At 46.3% G+C, this 19,880-nt stretch overlaps 1 protein-coding gene across 1 annotated transcript in view; it reads right to left on the bottom strand.

Annotated features, from left to right (window-relative positions):
- Nucleotides 1-17,382, bottom strand: part of SOS1 (SOS Ras/Rac guanine nucleotide exchange factor 1) — a 48,694-nt gene extending 31,312 nt beyond the window's left edge. Inside the window, exons 1-6 of the mRNA XM_032184266.1 lie at nt 17,274-17,382; nt 9,020-9,145; nt 6,483-6,614; nt 5,787-5,951; nt 2,006-2,215; nt 1,398-1,541 (exon numbers count right to left, since the gene is read on the bottom strand). Coding sequence (XP_032040157.1) covers nt 1,398-1,541; nt 2,006-2,215; nt 5,787-5,951; nt 6,483-6,614; nt 9,020-9,145; nt 17,274-17,360 — 864 coding nt within the window. The 5' untranslated portion in view covers nt 17,361-17,382. The remainder of the gene's footprint in view (nt 1-1,397; nt 1,542-2,005; nt 2,216-5,786; nt 5,952-6,482; nt 6,615-9,019; nt 9,146-17,273) is intronic.
- Nucleotides 17,383-19,880: the final 2,498 nt, after the last annotated feature.

Raw genomic sequence — 19,880 nt, 5'->3', positions numbered from 1 at the left:
GTCAGTGGCCTTGCAATGATACTAGCCAGCTGCCTCAGCATCCTGTCCTGCTGCAGAGACTTACACATACCCACCTCAGATAAACAGTCTTTACCATGATCCTTGAGTTTCACCCCTCTCCTTCAATCTTACCTGGGAGGCCTTGAAGCATATCTGGCCAGTAAAGACCAGGCAAAGGAGACTCAGAGTACCTCAAACACATTTTCTGTCTTCAAAAACTGAGTGTCTCACCCCATGAGCAGGATACCCACATTTTCTATGGTCTTCCTTTCCATAGTATTTTACACTAAAAGCCCTTCTTGCTTTCCTTCAGTCAGTGGAGTGTAGTCAAGTTTAACTACAGGTGAACTGCAGCCCTCTTAATGCCATTTCCATCTACCTAGGCAATGCTTTTCCATTCCTCATGGGAAGCCTGCATTTCACTCAACAGGAATCCCTAAATTGTACTCACCCTGGCCTCATACTACACCTGTCCTTTTTCTTAGGGACTGGAAATGTGTACTCCTGAAAATACTGCCTTTGAGAATAAGCCCACTGTCATGAGCCCCTTCTACCCTAGAAGCAACCAATACGATTCTGTCTACCCCTTCCCTGAATGAGCTAAGTCTGTTCTCCCAAAGCCCGGGGTGTTCAGTCTGCTTCTCGTCTCCTGCTGTTTCCTCAAGACCTTCAACTCCACCCCTGCAGCCAAGCCTGCCTTTGGCTTTGACACTCCTGCTGCTGCTCCCTTGCTCCTGAGAATGAAGTGAATTGGAGCACCTTACCTAGACAGCCCGTAAGCACATGCCACAAAACACTGTCTCATTGCCCTCCAGCAATCTCCTGGGCTACTTGAACCAGGATAAGTTGTCCTCCCAGCAGATGTCAGCATGGTTATTCTACCAAGAGAACCAAGGCCCATGATGATGAGATGCTCCTACTTGTCTGAAGAAGGCTTTGGCCAGTTTTTGATTGGCAAGTCTTTGGAGGAGAAGCTCAACCACAACATTTTTTGGTAACCTCCTCTGATTTTTTCTAACTGCACGCTTCAGTCTCCATGCCCTAACCTAATTTAATAGCTTTCCTCATCACCTTAGCACACCTGCTGACAAAAAAAAAGCTTCTGCTCCACTCCATCTTTCCACAGAAATCCCAATTTTCAGAATTCTTCATTTCTATTGAAGTCTAGTCACAGATGGTTTTGTTTGTTTCCTTCTTGTGCTAACCAAGACTGAACAGCCCACAAAGACTGAGGACTAAAATTAGAAATGTGACAGCAGTCTCCTCATGACTGAGGGAAAGGTTAGAAGAAAAAAAATCTCATTCTAAACAAAGGCACCTAGAACAGAGATGCATTAAGCATTTAAGTGCAAGACCTTAGGATACATCTGAATAATAAAAAATAAGTACTGTCTTACCTCAGCCATGTCTTCAAAACAGCTGCCTACTAATGGATGAGGACTACCTTCATCTGTCATTTCAACAGTGTCTTCTATATGACCCAATAACTTCACACTGAGTTCGTGAATGTCCGATATACGACTAAATATATTTTCCACATCCTGCAAAAAGCAACAGAACCAGATAAAAATCAACAAGGAATTTTAAGTAATTTAAAAGAAAGAACATTATGTGCAAAGCTACTCTGTTATGATTAGGAAGTTAGACTCGCTTAATTAAAACAAGGTTTTTTTTTAATAAGTATTTTGTAATACTAATACGTAAAAATCACAATTTATTTTCAAAACAATAACTTTAAGTATGTATAAATACATGAAAATTGACAATGAAACAAGATGGCACGGAACACTGGCCAACCTTAAATTACAGGCCTGCACGTGAATATAGAAAATCATGTCATTTCTTCTACAGAACTAGTGTCTCCCCACAAGCTCCTCTACAATTCACATTTCAGAACTGTTAAGTGGTTGCTCTACTGTAGATATATTAAACCATGCAATAGTTAGGTTCTAGAAACGTTAACCTAAATTTATAGCCACTATAATTTATTTTACACAACACTTACATGAGATGAAAACAGTTTGGAGTTGGAGGCATATGGCTCTCTGAAAACTCTGATAATGAGATTTAGTTCCCTTATATACTGGCGAACCTCCGCCATAAATGACTTCACTAGGTCATAATAGGTTTGCTCCCCTGAGGTGGAGGGTTCCTCATCAGATAAAGTTAGTGCACTTAAATCTTCCACATCTTGATGGAACATATCCATTAACACCTAGGTAGCAAAGAGGGAGAAAGCCACAAAGTGACAAAAACTTCTTTTCAAGATCTACCAGTACGTTACCAGAAAAGGGAATTATCATTGCCATGGAATCAAAGTGATCAGGAGAGATATTTACGTATGTAATTCTGCAATTGGTTGAGCACTACAAAAGCAACATCCAGTGTTATTACTTTGCAAATCATTATTTGCAGTGGAAATCTCTGTAGAATCCCGTCACTTAGACCAATCCAGATGCCTCTCAGAATATGGTCCTAAAATCAATTATTATTCGAAGTGTCCTATGAAGTACAAAGAGGTATTTAGCCCTTAACAGTATTCTCTAACTGTGAATTATCCCACATAATCTAAGTTTCAGAAGATAATGCAGTATTTGAAGTCACAAAGTATGCACATTTTGGATTTCCTCCTTTGGCTTTAACAGGCAGTCACACGTGATTTTGCTCAGAACCCTGTTATCTACCTGGATGAATACCGGATTGCCCACACATTGCAAATGAACTGGTTTCTGTCCTTAATAGCTCCTGAGTTCTCTTGTTAAATTGGACCCACAAGGAAGGGCAGCAGCTTCAGAAAAAGCTGTCAACCAAGGTGCAGAACCGCACAGACAAAAGGACTTGAAGGACTCCAACTACCAGAGGTCCAAATTCATTTGTTTACCCAAGCAAGGTTTACCAAACACAAGCAATTAGTAAATTGAATTTCTCAAGAAAAAGATTAAGTGGATCACTGAACCTCTTCCAAACATGGAATCTGAGCCAGGAGTCATTACAATGACTTAGCAAGCGACAAACTGAATTTACTCCTTGGTTGATGTCTATAAAACCTGAAGAACAACTTAACGTCAATGTGTTGACTGCAAATTAGCAAAGGCATTTTAATCCAATTTATCTTTGGAAAAATAAAACACTACAGGCCCCACACAACCTAAAGTGATGCAGCTTAAAAACAAGCCAGCAGAAGATGCAGTCCAACACACAAGATGACTTAGTCCTGGGGTAGACAGACGGGACAGCATTTATAAACAAACCTACTGCCCAGAGCTACTCCCCTTCCAGGAGGCCATAGAAGGCATCAAACAATCCACACGAACTTCAAAATAAATTAGGATTTAAGTGCTGCCTGCCAGCCTCCCTTGCGAACAGATGGAGGTGAAGCCATGGCAACCTACGCCTGTTGCTGCAGAGACTGAGGTGACGGCTGTCAATCACCAAGAAGACAGAGGAGAAGACTGCAGGATCGAAGCTGTAAATACTCATTTGAGAGCGACATGAGGGAAGGCTAACACGTAAAACATGACCCAGAGTTTTTTTAAATGGCAGAAAACAGAACAAGTGTTGCTCAAAATAATTATAGAACTGGAGGTGAAGAATTAAGCCTCTGAAGGAGCCACAACAGCCAACGTGACATTTACCCTGCTGTTTGCTGTAGAAGTCCTCCTTCTATAATGCACCTTACACAGGCACTTCTCTAGAGGACGCGCCAGCTAGCCAAGCTGCTGAGTACTGATACTGGACAAATGAGCTATCCTGCAAGAAAATACTTGGGGATTTGTAAGCACAAGGGATGGTCTTGTAGATTCATCCACCTTCAATACTGGCAGAAATACACCTACCTAGAGTAGGCATCCCTTCACCTGGGTCCTGTTCTAACAATCCTCAAAAATACAGAGGTCTAGCGGGGAGGGAAATGGGCACGCAGCAGGTTCTTTCTCTTAGTGAGTCAAAGGTCCCTGCTACACGCCCTGGTCTTAAGCTTTTCTGAAAGTAAAACAATGGACATTTTGCATTAAGCCTGACTTCTTCTGAAGACATGTTCTAAGAAAAGAAGGTGATTCATCTTGTAAAGCCAGAAAATTTACATGGAACTCAGATTACAATCAGGATCCTATTTCTGGGAAACAGGACATTACATAGCATCACTACTGTGGGCAATTACACGGGGTAATGGAGGTATTCAAGGAGGCCCCAGCATTTATAACTCCATGGATGCAGTTCCAGTGCATACTTAATCTAGAAGATTCCAGGCTGCAATCATAAGGCACACCTCACTACGGTGAAAACAACAGAAACAAAGCAACCGTACCCCGGGACACTGAATTTAGAGCATTCAGAAGCATGAGCAGATAGTCAAATAAAAGCAGCTTGCATTCAAATGCAGGTGGGTTTTTTTGTTTGGTGGTGGTGGAGTTTTGTTGTTGCTGTCTTCCCCCTCTCAGAGGAGGCAGGATTTTTTTAATATGGATGGGTGGCACAAAAACAAGTGTGAAAGTGCTTGGGAAAAAAGACACGTGGGGCCAACAGACTGTTTTAGTTGGTTTGTTTCAAATAATAAAAATAAAGCCAAGCAGAATGTACACTGGCAGTAAAATCCTAATATACTAAGAAGGTCCTTGATGTGACTGGAAAAGAAAACACCTTGGGAATACCTGTCCATAGCTTGTTCCACTGCAGCAGCAAAACTAACATGCCTACTTCAGAGCCTTTCAAATGTTTCTTCTGTGCACATATTAAAAAGGCTTGCTCCAATGTAAGAGCAGCCCATGTAATGGAATTTCCCAAATCAGTCTTTTCTGCTTGCTACCTTTCCCCAGGATACAAAGGTACACACAGTGACAGCACTGTTTCTGTTCTTTATTCACACACCTCTGAACACTGCCTTAACAACCCAGGTAAGTACACCCAAAAGCAAGCGGGACTAAGACAACTGCCCTGACTGAAAAATACTTGGCCCTTCATGACTTCACAAGACATCTTTCTTCCCTGTCTTGAGGTGAAGAGAAAAACAAGACAGAAAAAAACAAACATGAACAAGACAAAAGAATTCAATGAAACGAGACAATTCCAAGCAGAAACGCAGATTAACATAGACCAAGAAGTACCAAGAGGAGGTGATAAAACTGAAAATGCCTGGACTTCAGCAAGATCTCACTGTCCAGTAGCATTTCTGAAAGGATCTACTTCAAGCTTTATTTTTTAAACAATGGATATTTTGAGATGCTGATGAGGTGGCCCCAGAAGCTAGAGCACAAAAGCACCTCAAAAGACAGACAGCAGACCCTTCTCCAGCACTGCTGGATCACCAAGGAAAGAGGTAATTGCTTTCTGAATTGAAACACTCCTCTAAAACTACAAGAATGACTACCTGCAGATAAAAATACGGACCCCCACAGAATATTAGTGATGCTTATGAAGGGATTTTTCAATTTATTTTTGACCATTGAAACACTGTTTTTTACATGCAATACAGTCTTAAGCATGGGTGGTCTCCCAAAATCATGAAAACTTGAAGTTAGTGCAGCTTCACAATAATTTTTAAAGCATCCACACATTGCTGGGATTAGGCAAGCAATATCATAAGCAATAGACACTCAGATATTAATAAGCCCAAGCACCAGCTCTATAAACTCAATTAGCTTTGCTGTATTAAAATATGGAACCAGATTTTACTGCAGCAATTTATTTCAAATACACAAAACCCCATTTACCTGGTAAGGAATAGACACTGTCCTACCAAAACTTAACTAAAATTTTCCGTTAACATTAGAAACAAGAGTTATGCTTACCTTATCAGCACACATTGCCACTTTAATATCTTGCTTTGTAATCTCATAATGCCTTATATTTCGTACATAATTCCCAACCAATTTTAATATGTCTGCAGAAATGTATTCTAATACTGCCACTATGTAAACAGACACTTGGTGATCAATTTTGTAGCCTAGCACTTCCTGAAAGGAAAAAATAAAAAAATAAAAAATCAGTGCTACACAGTTATTCAGTAAATGAAAGATACACAACAGGTTACAACTAAACCTTGCAAGTTTCTAACTCCTCACCATAAACATTCAAGGCATACAGTCTATATTAAAGAAACATGGTAGCCTGTAGGCCAGGAAAAGAAACAGCATCATTGCAGACTGTGGAGCTGACAACAGCCCAGAACTGTCCCAAAAGCCTCACTTAAAAGTTAGTTAACTGTCTATGGCATAAACAAAGCTAAGCAGTCATTTGATTCAAGTTTAATTGTTCTTAATTCACTTTGCATGACTCAGAAAACAATTAAGAAACTTCCAGAAAAACTCTTAAATGTACAAATTGAAGAAATACAATCAACTAAACTGAAAACTCTGAAAATTATGTTGAAAACAGGTATTGTTACTGTTCTCTTGTTTACATTTCAGGCAGCACACAGACGCTTGACAAAACAAAGCTGTCAACCTCCAACTGCATTCCAAGAGCAAGATCATGTCACTGCTTACCTTTAATAAAGGGTGGATTTTTTCTACTGGGAGAGATAACGGATTTCTTCGTTTCCTCTTCTCAATAGCAGACTGGGCATCAGCTATTGCCCACTTATCAATAGGATGGGGAAAACTTTTTTGAACACGATCCTTAAAAAAAACAAAACCAGAACTAGAGGGTAAATACATAATTGGAATTATCTGAGCAATGCTAATACACTCTGAAATCACTTCTCATTAATTAACAAATTAATGTATGCAAATGTTGATATTTTGACTATAAGAGCTTCTATAACACAAACTATCATTTTGGTACACGTTGCTCACCACATTCCTAAGGGATATCAGAATATCATTTCCATAGAAAAATCTAGTGCTTAAAATTTGAGAAATGCCAGAATGAAGTTGCTTTTGCAGGTACAATTTGCTCCTTTTGCGCACATGGGTGATAATTCAGCAATTAAATATGTTTAGACATAGAATAGTCACTGAATGAGAGGATAGGAGCTTTGTTTCATCTTCACTGATGAGCACACAGCCCGAATTGTCTATCACTCGCATGCAAACCCCTCTGAAGACAGCATAAGAAAAGACTGCCCAACAGTTCCATGTCTGCAGTTGGCCCAATCGTGCCCAGCTCAGCTTTGCCCTCATTTTTTCCTGCAGTTTAATTACTGCATCCAGCATTCGGTGCTGGAACACACCTACACTCGCCCATGCTCTGAATAGCTCTCCTGCTGGAACTCACACATGGGTCTCTGGAGATTCAAAGCCCTGACTGTTTTTGGTAGCCCAGGTGTTTCAGAAAAGGTGCCAGAAATCTAATTTCTCAGATCGCTTCGCATATTTTTTCAGACCACAGTTCCCACTGACTGTTTCAGTTGCAAGCGCTCGCTTACGTAAATATGACCCCAATTTGAGCAACCACGAAATGAGGAAGATGAAATTAATGACCACTTACAAAGAGCTGGTACAGGGCAATGTACACAAACAAAAACTTTCCAACAAAAAGAACTGGGACAGAATACAAGTCCATAAAGGTGGCAACCAATGTTTCAAAGTACAGATTCCTTTTTTTTTTTTTTTTTGTCCTCCCCACCCTCCATCATAACAATTCTGCAAGAGCAAAGTTGAAGTCATACTTAAGAAAAAATAAAATCTCATTTGCTATCTAATACTGATTTGTTACCCCTAATGCAGCCCAGCCTGCTGACTGAAGAATGAAGGTGTCCTGGGGGAAAAATAACCGTGTATGACCATGTAATTAAAGACGGAATCATCACATGTAAACACAAAGGGGGTAAATTGAGGTTGCCTGATCATCTTCAGTTCTTGCATTTCTCATCCTAAGGGCTTGACTTCACAACCAGAAGACTCTTAAAGCAACACTACATTTAACCCTGGCTTTTAAACAATGCTACCAAAACACTTCATGCAATCTTCCACAAACCTCTGTTACTTCAGTTGACCAGAGTAATGTTGCAAAACAGGCTAGCCATGAGAGGGGACACTGAAACCCCATTAGGTGTCAACATTCAAAACAGGAGGAAGGATGAAATTCATCAATCTTGAACTCAGCTTAGTGTTTTTTTTTTTTTACTTGTTGAATTCCTGGACATCTTAGTGATTTTTTCTTGCTGCTTGTTTTAGTTTTGCTTGTTTCTTTTTTGGCTTTCCAGCATTGTTTTAACCAAATCTTTGTCCATAAGCTCTCATCTCCTCAGCCTTCCGTGTACCTGTCAGAGCATTGCCTACACTCTTCTACACTTTCTTCAGAACATGAGGAAGTTGCATCTTGTTTTGCAACCTAACCTGGCACAGCACAGCCACAGCCCCCTAGGACTGGAAACCAACATGCACAGTCTGCAGCTGGGCAGCAAAGTCTTCATATCATGGTTAAGCACAAAGGGCTACCAATATATTCACAGGCTTAGAGTGAAACTGAATTAGGTTGTTTCTCAAACAGAGGTAAGACAGCTCTTCTCAAACATCAAGCTGCTTTTCTGAGCAGAGGTTGTAAACATTTGAAAACAGGATCGTCAGAGAAGAGGCTCCCTTAGAGAGGAAAGAAGCGTTCCTCAACTCATTCTGAGAAAGCAGCTGAACTATTTTTGTTCAAATTTCCGGGGGGGGGGAGTGTATCAGCCTGTATCACCACGCTGAGAAAGCAGCACGAGATCACAGACGAAGCAGCTACAGTTCGCATGCTATCTCGGGGCAGGGGGGGGCAGAGAAAAAAGCCTTTTGAGAGGAGCCGGTCAGCTTTACGTCCAGAAGTTACACTCACCAGCTATTACACAGTAATGCGGTTCACAGGGACTGTTTTACTGAGCATTGAACAAGAAATGCAACCGATGGGAAAATCACCTATTAGGTAACTCAGCAGGTTTTCTGCTGAAGGTTCTGTTACATAAACATACATAATTACTGCTTCTCTTTCTTGTACCAAGTGATCCTTTTCGCGTTGTGAAATGATTTCTGCATGGACTTTTTATACAGCAGCTCAAATTACATTGCAAAACGCGGATCAGATTTGTAATAAATATTCTCCGTACCTCTACATCCAGAAAACTTCTGGGCTGGGCTTGACACAGCATATTTAACAACTGGAGAATTAACTCCTCCACGTACTGTAACGCATCTTCGGTAGAGGAAAGTTTAGGATGGACCTGCACCTGAACCTGTACGGAACAGAAGAATCAGTCTTATTTTTTGTTCTGCCCCAAGTTATATGCTTTACTCACAAAAAAAAAGATGACAAAAGAACGAGCCAAACAGTTTAGAAAAATCCAATGAGAACTGCATGTGTGCTGAGCTCTATTAAGGCACGCTAGGCAGAGAAGCGAAACACTCATTTACACTTGCTAGGAACACAAACCTCAAATATTAAACGTACTCAAATGGCTGTAAGTAATATTTAATGTCAAAAAAACAGCTAATTAATAACGGTGTTCAGCAGCGCAATTAGGAAAACTCCTTAAATACTCTGCATAAATTCGTCTTTCCACCCCAACTCTTACACCACCGTTTGCAGAGCACGCTGCAGATGTAGGGTTTTTCCCATTTACAGCCCCCTGCACACCACTCAAGCTACAATAACAAGATCCAGAACTTTTTTCAAAGGCGGAGCACTACAGAAACAGCAGAGATATTCAAAGATTTTCCCATCTGGGAATTCTCACTGGTGTAAACCCACTGAGGCACACTACTTGGTGCTCCTCCCAAAGGGTTGGGTTACCAACTTATTTTTCTAGACAGACATCTGAACAGCAGCACAGCTTCCCTCTGCACTTTTGCAGGTAACAAAATAGCACGGTTTTAGCTGGTTTAAGTTTCAGGTATGCAAAGCTCCCTGCTCCAAGAGCTTCGAACTGACAGGCAGTTTAATCTCAACCCCAAGCACTGATGGCAAATATTATGCCAGAGCAAGCTGACTGCTGACTTTCGCAACACATTTCAAGCCCCAATTTCATCATTTTACCATTCCCACTGCACTCAACTCAAAATGCCTCCAGTTCTCTCAATCACCTCCAGAAGAGCTTAACCACCTTAAACCAAACCCCAACAATCTGTCTCATCCCAATATTAAACCCATGCCTATATTCAAATCCCGCTGCCATAATTATTTAATTTCACAGCTGAGTTCTCATTCCTACTTGCAGCTATAGCAAGAATTAAATGTTATGAAGTTCAAACACGCAACAGCCTCAAATAGAAATCCACTTGCTTGCTAAGGCACTCATTAGCTTGAAAACTTCATGTCTGGGCACAGCCCTGGTGCTCACTTCGCTGCTGTAGAGAATTAAATGCACTCGATCAGGGGTTTAGTTACTTGCAGGTTGTGTACCTTGATCCACTAGGTCTTAAAGAACGCCTCTGACATTTGCTGCTTTTTTTTTAAACTTGAAAACACTGTTCGGAGAGGAGAACTTCTCCCCACGTGACTAACGAAAAGAAAAATGAAACTGTTGGGGTAAGGAAAATACCAAGAACTCGGCCACGCACAGCCACAGCGCGTGTTTTTGGAGGTACCTGCGTAACAGCATCCCCAGCAGTCCCAGCAATCATTTACAATTCAAATACCCATGTCTGAAACACTGCACCAGCTCGGGACATTTTAACATCCCAAATTACAGACCTGCAGGAGACTCCTCTGAAAGATCAGAGCTGATCCGAGCTGCCTGGAAGATGCCGTCTCAATTTATTTTAAGGCAGAACTGAAAAAAAAACGTCTATTACATGAACCCTCTGGATTGCTCTAGCATTTGGTACTCAGAAAAGTATTAAATTACTGAGTCAATCAGGCAATAAAAAATACGGAATGGGATAAAACTGAGTGATGAAAAACGGCTCTGTTTCTACCTTTTCTTAGAAGGCAGATCATGGAGAAGGGACTCGTCATCCCCTGCCTGCCTGTAATTGTCTATAGGAGTAAGAACAAACAAACAAACACCACGCCGTGACCTGAAACATGATCTGCAGTCAACCGAAACAAAGTCAACACTGATAACCTACTTCTCGTTCAGGAGATAAAGTTCCAAGCATTTTTGCTAAGAGGTTGTGTTTGGGGAGCAATTACACCCTGCTTCTCGAAGCCCAGCGTCTGCTGGCAGCGCCGGGCTCTGCCTCAGCACAACATCCACCTCGGCGCAGAAAAACATCATGAGGGTGCCTCCGGCTGGCCGGCACAGTTTATCTCCATTAGGCAGGCAGTAAATAAGCTTCATTGCTACTTAAGTGAGATTTAGTATCATTTAGGGTTCAAAGTCAGCCCGGCAAAGGCAAGAAAACAACTAGTCCGACGGGGAAAATTACAGGACGGCCCGGTGCACGGCCAGCAGAGGAACGTGTAATTTGGGTATCTGCACCCCGGCAGCACCTCCAGGCTGGGGCCGAGGAGCAGGCAGTGCCCGAGGAGGTCATCAGCTGGGGCGTGATGCAAGAGCGGCGGCGGCACGGGGTTTGGAGAGGGAAGGCAGCAAGCGAGGACATCTGCTAGCGGGCGCCGCCACGTGACCCGAGCCAAAAAAATAGTAATAATAATAATAATAAAAAAGGAGATCGAGTTACCGGGGGGGTTTCCAGCCTTCGCAGAAAGTCCGCTCAGATTCAAAATTAAAAATTATAATGATAATTAAAAGCAAACAAGCAGGCCACCCTGCCTTATCAGCCCTGAGATGCTGGAGCGCGGCGTGAATCCCACCAGCCCCCTCGCCAGCCCATGTCAGGAACAGGGGCGATAAAAACAGAGGAACAACTTCTGAAGTGTAGTGATGTTTGGATAAGATCCTTATCAAAGCGTTTAACCTCTCCCTTAAATAATGACAGAACCCATCCCTTCCCTCCCACACACACCAAAACGTCTATCTCGTGATAAGGGGAATTACCACAAGAACAGCTTCCAAATCTTTTGACCAAAGCTTCAGTTCTCCAAGATAAGCCACCAAATCCTGAGGGGAAAATACAACTCAAAATGGCTAGAAACCCCTGCCTCCACTGCTCCATTTTCACCCAATTCTTTCCTTTTTTATTTTTTAAGACATGCAGGCCTTCTTCCCTTGGATTTTGGAATGGAAACAAACCCACCAGGATTTTCTTTAATTGAAGACGAGCCAGGCAAGCCTTTCTCGAACAACTTTCTGTTTATGAACAGAGAAGGTGCAACCCCTGCTCATGAAAATTTGTAGCACTTCAGGAACATCCTATGACCCTATGACTTGGCATCCCCCTCCTACCCCTCTTTTCTTTTAATAAAATCAACAAGAGCAAAGAATTTCTGTCAGGAATGGCAACAAATTACAAATCAGGCACCAGCAAGCCTAAACTGTCTGAAAAAGCCAGAGAAAGAGACTAACACATCTCTTTAATGAACAACGCAACAATATCTGATTGCAATTTATAACCCTTAGCAACTTGTTCTATATAAAAAAATTAAACATTTTTGATAAAGCTTTTTCAAGCAGTAAACCAGAACACAGACCTGTTTCTCATAGGAAATACATGATCTAGACCAAACCCAGAAAGAAGGCTGAGTCCGAGGGAAGCAGATTTTACAGCTCCAGCTTCCACAGGGGTTTTATTTTCCAACTGGTCCAACACAGCAGCTCTGAGGCTGGCCACAAGATAATCCAAAGCCGAGCCCAGACCAATATTCTGCAGTTTATCCTGCACTAAAGAGATATTTGTTGAATTTACTCTGTGACCTTTCCCTTTCACTTGTTGTCAGTCTGCTTGGTACAGAACCAAGCCCCCTTCACAAGAGCTTTCAGTTACCCCTCCCTCACGTCTGCAAGAGGGAAGGGTGATTTACGTTGAACATGAAGCTGAAAAATCTCAGCCTCTGCTGAAAGCATCTCTGTAAGAAAGAGCGCAGAAAAAGATAGAGAACTGCGTGCCTCCACGTGCAGCAGAAGCTTCAGAAAGGCAGATAACAGAGGGAAATCATCCAAAAGCCACACAACAAACCAAAATGCACAAGCAAAGCATCTTCTGTCAGGCAGAGAACGTCATTTCCATAGCCAGGCAAGGATACCCATCTCCTGGGATTCTGGCACAACGTCAAAGTGTGAATCAAGCACCAAGATGTGCTCAGCACACAAGCACGCTTCACTGAGCACAGGTACCACCGCACCAGGATTTTCTCTCAAGCTGAGGCACTTGTAAGAAAGCTGAAGGAAAAACATCAGGTTTATCACAGCGTCTGGAGAGTAAAATGGAAGAAGCTGTGACACGAGAGGCTGCAGAAGTAAAGCAAGCAAGCGCTGCCCTTCCCTGCCTGCTTGGACAGCAAATGCTCCCCTGTTACCAGCGGGGGGAATCCATCATTTTCCTTGCACTGCAACATGGTGGGAAGAGGCTGGGCCTCTGGCACCTCTCCCGAATCAAAGACCAAGCTGTTTTCCAAAACACAGGGCGAGACTCAACTGATTACAAGCATTTCTCCAAACCTTCCAAATACCGAGGACAGATGTGGAAAACACAAGCCTTCACAGCCAGATTATGACATTATTATAAGCAACCTGGTGGCAGGGCAGGCTTTTTTCTTTCCCTCCCCACTTGGGTTGCTCTGAGAGTCTTCACTGATGTTACACCCCTCATTTTTACACAGCACAGCTTTTGTTAATCTGCCCTCGATGACTACAGAAGTACCGACAAGCAGCTGCTTATCGCTGAAGTACTCCAGGATGAAATGTTTTACGGACAGCCTGCATGAATGAGTGTTCTCATAGAGCAAACACCCCATAAAAACTGTGTTTTCTTTTTTTTTTCTTGTACAACTCCACTGATACTCGGCAATTCTGCAGAGCTTACTGCACTTTTCTGCTGTTTACTGAATTTTTCAGGGATCAAGCTAAGTAAAACAAGCACAGGGGTCTTAAATCCGCACTTGAGCAACTTCAGGATCTTAACTTTATCCTCCGCAGCCATCAGAAGCACAGGGAATCCAGAGCTATCAAAACTTAAGGATGTCCTACATCTGCAGTGAAACGGTGCCAAGAATAACTACTGCTGCTCGTTACTCAGAACAGCAATTGGGCCGTCATCAGTTTAGAGAACAAGATAATTAAGTCAGGTAGAACTGTTTGTGTCAGCCACGGCTTCCCAAGCCCTCTGAAGTCACTTCAGGAACTTTGCTCGTCTCTTTCGCTCCATGAAAGGTAGAAGAGATTGACTAAGCGACACACCAAGGATCTGGGAGCACACTGCCTGGAACAATTCCCTTGACTGAAGCTGCAAATCCTCCTCAGCTGTCAAACCACTTCAATCCCATCACTCTGAGCACAGTACATTCCAAGAGCACCCCTCATTAATTGCTCAACTGCTTCAAAACAACTTGAGGTATTCAGGCGGTGGTACTCCTACATCTGTACGGCAAGGAAGTTGTCTTCTTTCTCTAAACGATGAAACTACTGAAGGTAGCCAGCAGTAAGGATGACTTTCTGCAGTCAAAACCAACACATCAGGGAAGAAGCAAGTCATAGCTACGCGGAGAAATTCCTACTGTACAAGAGTTACACGAGCAAGATGAAGCCCCAGGGAAAGATGTTCAAGAAGAACTATCCAAAAGGTTCTGTTCAGAAGGAAGCGTGCACATTCGCTAGTACAGGAACACCACTGTTTGAAGAGGCATCGCTGTGCAAGCGTCTCTTCTCAGCCTGGTTTCCGAGGAGTCCCGAATCCACGTGTCTCTGTCTCCAGCCACCCCAGAGCTCTGGTGTGTCATATGTCTTGAGTCCTCTGTCTTCATCGCCAGCATCTCACCTTCCATCCACTTCTGCAACCACAATTTCAAGCACCAGCTGACATTCTTACTTCCTTTTCTTGCAGCTCGTCACCAGGATTACTGCCTTTTGTCGGCGGCTGTGGGGCTCTGTGACACTCCTCTTCTGATGCTTCAAAGTAACAGCGACCAGGCAGAGAAGCATCTCTCACTACACATCATTTTCTTCCTAATTGAGTGCACTGGAGTATATCTTGACAGGATCTGAAGAAGAATGGGAAGAAAAGGGATTACATTATGATCTGAATGGCACAAAAGCTGCTTTCTGCAAACACAGCTGTTAAATGCAGCGACAGTGCAATACAGAGCCTATTGTTGAGGCCCATGTCTAATGAAATACACGGCACATGCTCTTGAAAATTTATTGATGTAAAGAAGTGATTTATTCTTACTACATGTGCCTGGTTTTTTGCTTGATAAAAACACAGAACCAAGGTAACACAGTGGGAAAAATAAAACCCTTTCAACAATTTTTAAGAAAGGGATTCTAGCATTGTTGCTCAAGCTCCACTTTACAAGCCAACGTGAAGTTACAGAAGAGTAACTGCAGCCTTCCCCAGGAGCTGGGAAGGCTCCATCCTGGCATACGTGCTTCAGCAATGTTAAATTAAAACACCTCTCTCCTACTCGAAGATATTAATTCAGCGTAGGCCTCCCCAAAGCGTTAAGTCTCACTTGCAGCCATGCAGGAAAACATAACAATCCTGTCCGTGTACCTGGCAGGTTTCAAGGTGGAGCTCGGAAAGCAGCTGCTGCCACTACCTGGGCATGAGCTGGGAGCAGGGCAGGAAAATTCTCCTCCAGCCACACATCGGCTTCGCACAACCTGACCCTGACAGAGGGAGCTCTCCCTCCAGGCCAGCTCTGCCCTTTGACCTTGCTGGCACACGCTGCCACCATCTTTGTCTTACTGGTCCCGTATGCGGGCTCCAGGGGCAGCTCTGGTCTCTGGCTGGCCGAGCAAGGGGCAGGGTCTCAGACCCAGCTGCCACAAAGGTTTTCCTGAGCGAGGATGGACGATTGGCAAAGCACACAGGCTGCAATTCTCCCCGGCCTACCTGCCACTTATGACAGGCTCATTACGTTATGGGGCCTTTATCTGAAGGGCTAAACGCCCTAGCTGAGATGACTTGCACCCATGTAAGTTAGTAAAACACCCAGTTTGGCTTCTCCATTAATGAAGAAGCCATTAAAAAAACAGCTTGATGTTTTCATCAGCCATTTAGTTCCCCTGTAACTCAACTATTGGGCTGCTCGGTGAAGCAGGTGACACGGACAGGTTCTCCATTTCTACAGGGACAGGAAGCAGCAGCAGCCCGCGCTTCTGGAGCACGCCGGGCAATAGCCTGAGAGAAGATAAGAAACAGGTGGCGACCTCATGAAGAGCTGAGGTTAGGAGTTAACATCTGCTAGACAGTTGTGCGTTTGAGTGTCAAGCCTCCAGAACTAACTCCACGTCACTGCTGCTGTCCCCCAGCCCGCAGCAATGGTGCACAACACAGCGAAACCAAGACAACGTACCTTGCAGGGGCAGTTGGTCACCCTCCGGAGCTTGTCACTGCTGGCCTTCTTCGTTGACTTCAGACTCCAGAATTCCTCCTTTCTGCCCAAATCCCTCGGCAAGCATCTTTAATCCAGGGTGGCTCCGTGACTGCCTTGCCCATTAGGATATAACCTTGTGCTTCAGATGTAGAGAGCAATTCCAATGTTTTTGCTCATTTTTGCCTTGAGATCCTCAGTCTATGTCCTCCTCCAGTACTCAGCACTGAGGCCGGCTCCAAGTTCGATGAATCCCTGCTAATCCACGGAATAAAACAACCTCCAAAGGAGCGAGCTTGTGCTGTTCTGAGACCTTGGGTGGCTCCACTTTCCCCCCAGGCTCCAGTTGGGTGCTTGCAAGGAGCACAAGGAGCAGCCAGGTGGACAATGTATACACAAGTTTACTTTCAGAAAGAGCCTACCGACGAGGGACAGACCATTAGCACCACAAGCTATGGATGAGACAAGCAAGAAGACTTCCAAGATGTGGATGAGAGCACACTGACCCGATGGAGACCTCAGAGAGCACGCCCAGAAAAATGAGGGGAGAGGAAATTTGGAAGAAATACTGCACCGGCACGACTGCAGCACTTGAGCTTTCCAACCCGCACCGGGGGATGCAACAGTTCGGTCAGCCCTAGGAGCAAGTGCTTTGAGGGAAAGCCGCCTTTAACCATGAGAAATACGTAGATCTGTAAAATGTTGCCGTGTTGGGCTAGGAGAGCACTGAGCTCAATCTGAGCAGCAGCAGCCACCTCCAGCCCCTCAAACCTTCTCCTTTTGAGCCCCGAGTGGTAGAGGAGCCCCCAAACACCCCCTCATGAGGAGCCCAACACCCCCACACCCCCAGCCCTCTCCGCTGGCTCCGTGTGGAGTCCCCACACCCCCCCAGCACCCCCCCAGCGCCGTGCCCAGCCCCTATCTCCCCTTTTGCATCCAGCAGGGCGCCCCGCGGCCCGCCGCCAGGCCGTGCCGGGGCCCTCACCAACCTTCTTGAGGGCGGGCACCAGCAGCCCCCGCCACTTGGGCGCGTTCTCCTCGCTGAAGAACTCGTAGAGCAGCGGCTGCGCCTGCATGCTGCCGCCGGGCCCGGCCCGGCCCTGGGGGGGGCCTCAGGGCGGGCGGGGCAGCGCCGGGGACGCTAGGCCGCGGGGAGCGGGAGGGAGCGGGCGGCCTCCCCCCCCTCAGCGCCTCGCCTCAGCAGGAGGCCCCGCGGCCTCCCTCCGCCTCCTCCGCCGCCACCGCCGCTGCTGCCGCTGCCACCGGCGGCAGGCCCGCAGCGGCGGGGGGAGGCGGCGGAGGCTGCCGCATCCCCCCCGCACGGGCTCTCGGGGGGCGAAACCGCAACGGAGCGGGAGGGGAGGGGAGAAAATGGAGGGGGGGGGGGGGGGCGGCTTCCTCCTCCTCCTCCTCCTCCTCCGCCGCCGCCGCCGCCGCTGAGGGCGGGGTCGGGAGCGCGCCTCCGGGCTCGGCTCGTCCGCCGCACGGCTGAGGCGGCGGCGCGTGCGCGCGCGCAGCCCCCGCTGGCCCAGCAGCCTCTCGGCGGGGGCCTCCGCCCCGGCGGCGTGACGTCACGCGGGGAGAGGGGAGGGGGGGAGGGAGGTGTCTCCACCCCCCCCCGCCCCCCGGTGCGCGCGCGCGCGTGAGCGGTGCTGAGGGGGCGGAGGAGGCTGAGGGCGGCCGCAGAGCCTGGGGGCGGTCACAGAGACACACACAGAGACACACGGACACAGACAGACACACAGACACGGCTAGGGCAGTGCCCAGCGCCCCCCGGAGCCTGTCCCAGTGCCCGAGCACCCTCTGGGTGCAGAACCTGTCCCCAACCCCCAGCCTGACCCTCCCCTGTCCCAGCTCCATGCCGTTCCCTCGGGTCCTGTCGCTGTCCCCAGAGAGCAGAGCTCAGCGCCTGCCCCTCCACTCCCCTGTGAGGGAGCTGCAGGCCGCCATCAGGCCTCCCCTCGGTCTCCCCTTCTCTGGGATAAACACACCAAAGCACCTCAGCTGCTCCTTGTACATCTTGCCCTCCAGACCCTTCATCATCTTCATACCCCTCCTTTGAACTCCTAACTTCCACGTCCTTCTTACACTGTGGCACCCAAAACCACACACACTACCTGAGGTGAGGTCCCTCCCCTCGACCTTAATGCCTGATGTGCCCCAGAATGTGCTCAGCCCCTTTGGCTGCCATGGCACACAGCCTCAGAGTCAACTTGCCATCGACCAGAGCCCCCATGCCCCTTTTCACAGGGCTGCTCTCCAGCCTCTCATCCACCAGGCCCTACAGATGTAGAATCTGGCATTTTAGTTGAACTTCACATGTTTGGTGACTGCACAGCCCTCTAATTCGTCATGATCTCTCTGCAAGGCCTCTCTACTCTGGAAGGACTCAACAGCTCCTCCTAATTTAGCATCCTCTCCAAACTAACTTAGTACACATTCAAGTTTGATGCACTTCAGACTTGAGTTGTGCTGGGGGAGTCAATCCCCAGCAAGCATCCACATGTATCCTGCTGACAATGGCCCCGAGGCCTTGCTGCCTGCAGGCCACAGCTGGGCTCCTCATGGGCACAAGGGGACAGGTCCCATTTTGGGGTGTCAGGAGATGGTGAGGCAGCATTACTGTGCCCCAGGGAGCTCTGTCACCTGTCATTAGAAAGATGCAGGCATCTCACATGGAGCCAGGTCAGCGTTCAAGCAGCACAAGAACAGCCTCAGGGGTAAAAAGTGGGAGAAAAAAGGCCAGAAAAAGCAAAGCTGGAACATAAATGATGCCCTGTGGCGTAAGCGGGACAAAGTCCATGGTGGTGTGCGGGGCCTGGCAGGAGGGGGCTGGGAACCATGGGCAGATTCAGTGTGCTCTGTTCTGCAAGGTGAGGAGCCAGGGACAGCCCGAGGGCCAGAGGAGGATCCAGTGTGCTGCTGCTGGGACCACAGAGAGGGAGGGAGATGTGGAAACCTTTGCAGGTTGCTGGAAGATTGGTTTAGGGCCAGCTTTCCAGTTGGAAGGAGAGCGAGGTGCCCACACAGATTGCTTGGGCAGAGACTGTGGAGTCTTCCCTTTCGTTTCAAGGGCTGGTCACACAGACACCTGTCAGGAATGACATGCACGTTGGGAGGCTCACTTACATGTAATTAGTGTTTGTGGAGCGCTCTGAGGACAGGAGGAGATGGTCCCGAGACGCTGAGCAGCACTCCAGCATATAAATGGATGGAGCTTCTCAGAAAGAGACGTCTTCACCCTGCAGCTCTGCCTGTGGCGCTTCTCCTCCAGACAGATGCTGCTGGCTGAAGGAGTCAGGCTTCTGCCTTGAACACGCTGGGACCACGATGAAAGGAGGGGGATTCACATTTCAGAGCTGTTTGCTTGGCCTAGCAGGCTGCTGGCACATTTGGGGACGCCATCTCAGCATCTCGCAGGCTGGGGTGCTCAGCAGTGTATGGAGAAAATTCAGTCTGTCAGCATTAAGATCCTGAGGCGTAACACCTCAACTGCTATCAAGTATGTGCAGCGCTGGGTGAAAATTACACTTGTGCTCTACTTGCCAGCTTTTCTATGGAGATGAAGGCCCCAGGTTTTTGGTCTAAGGCTCCTA

Source organism: Aythya fuligula, chromosome 3 (genome assembly GCF_009819795.1).
Source record: "Aythya fuligula isolate bAytFul2 chromosome 3, bAytFul2.pri, whole genome shotgun sequence".
In the NCBI taxonomy this organism is placed as follows: Eukaryota; Metazoa; Chordata; class Aves; order Anseriformes; family Anatidae; genus Aythya; species Aythya fuligula.
The sequence above is the reverse complement of the archived record's forward strand: the minus strand, read 5'-3'. Positions and strand labels throughout refer to the sequence as shown.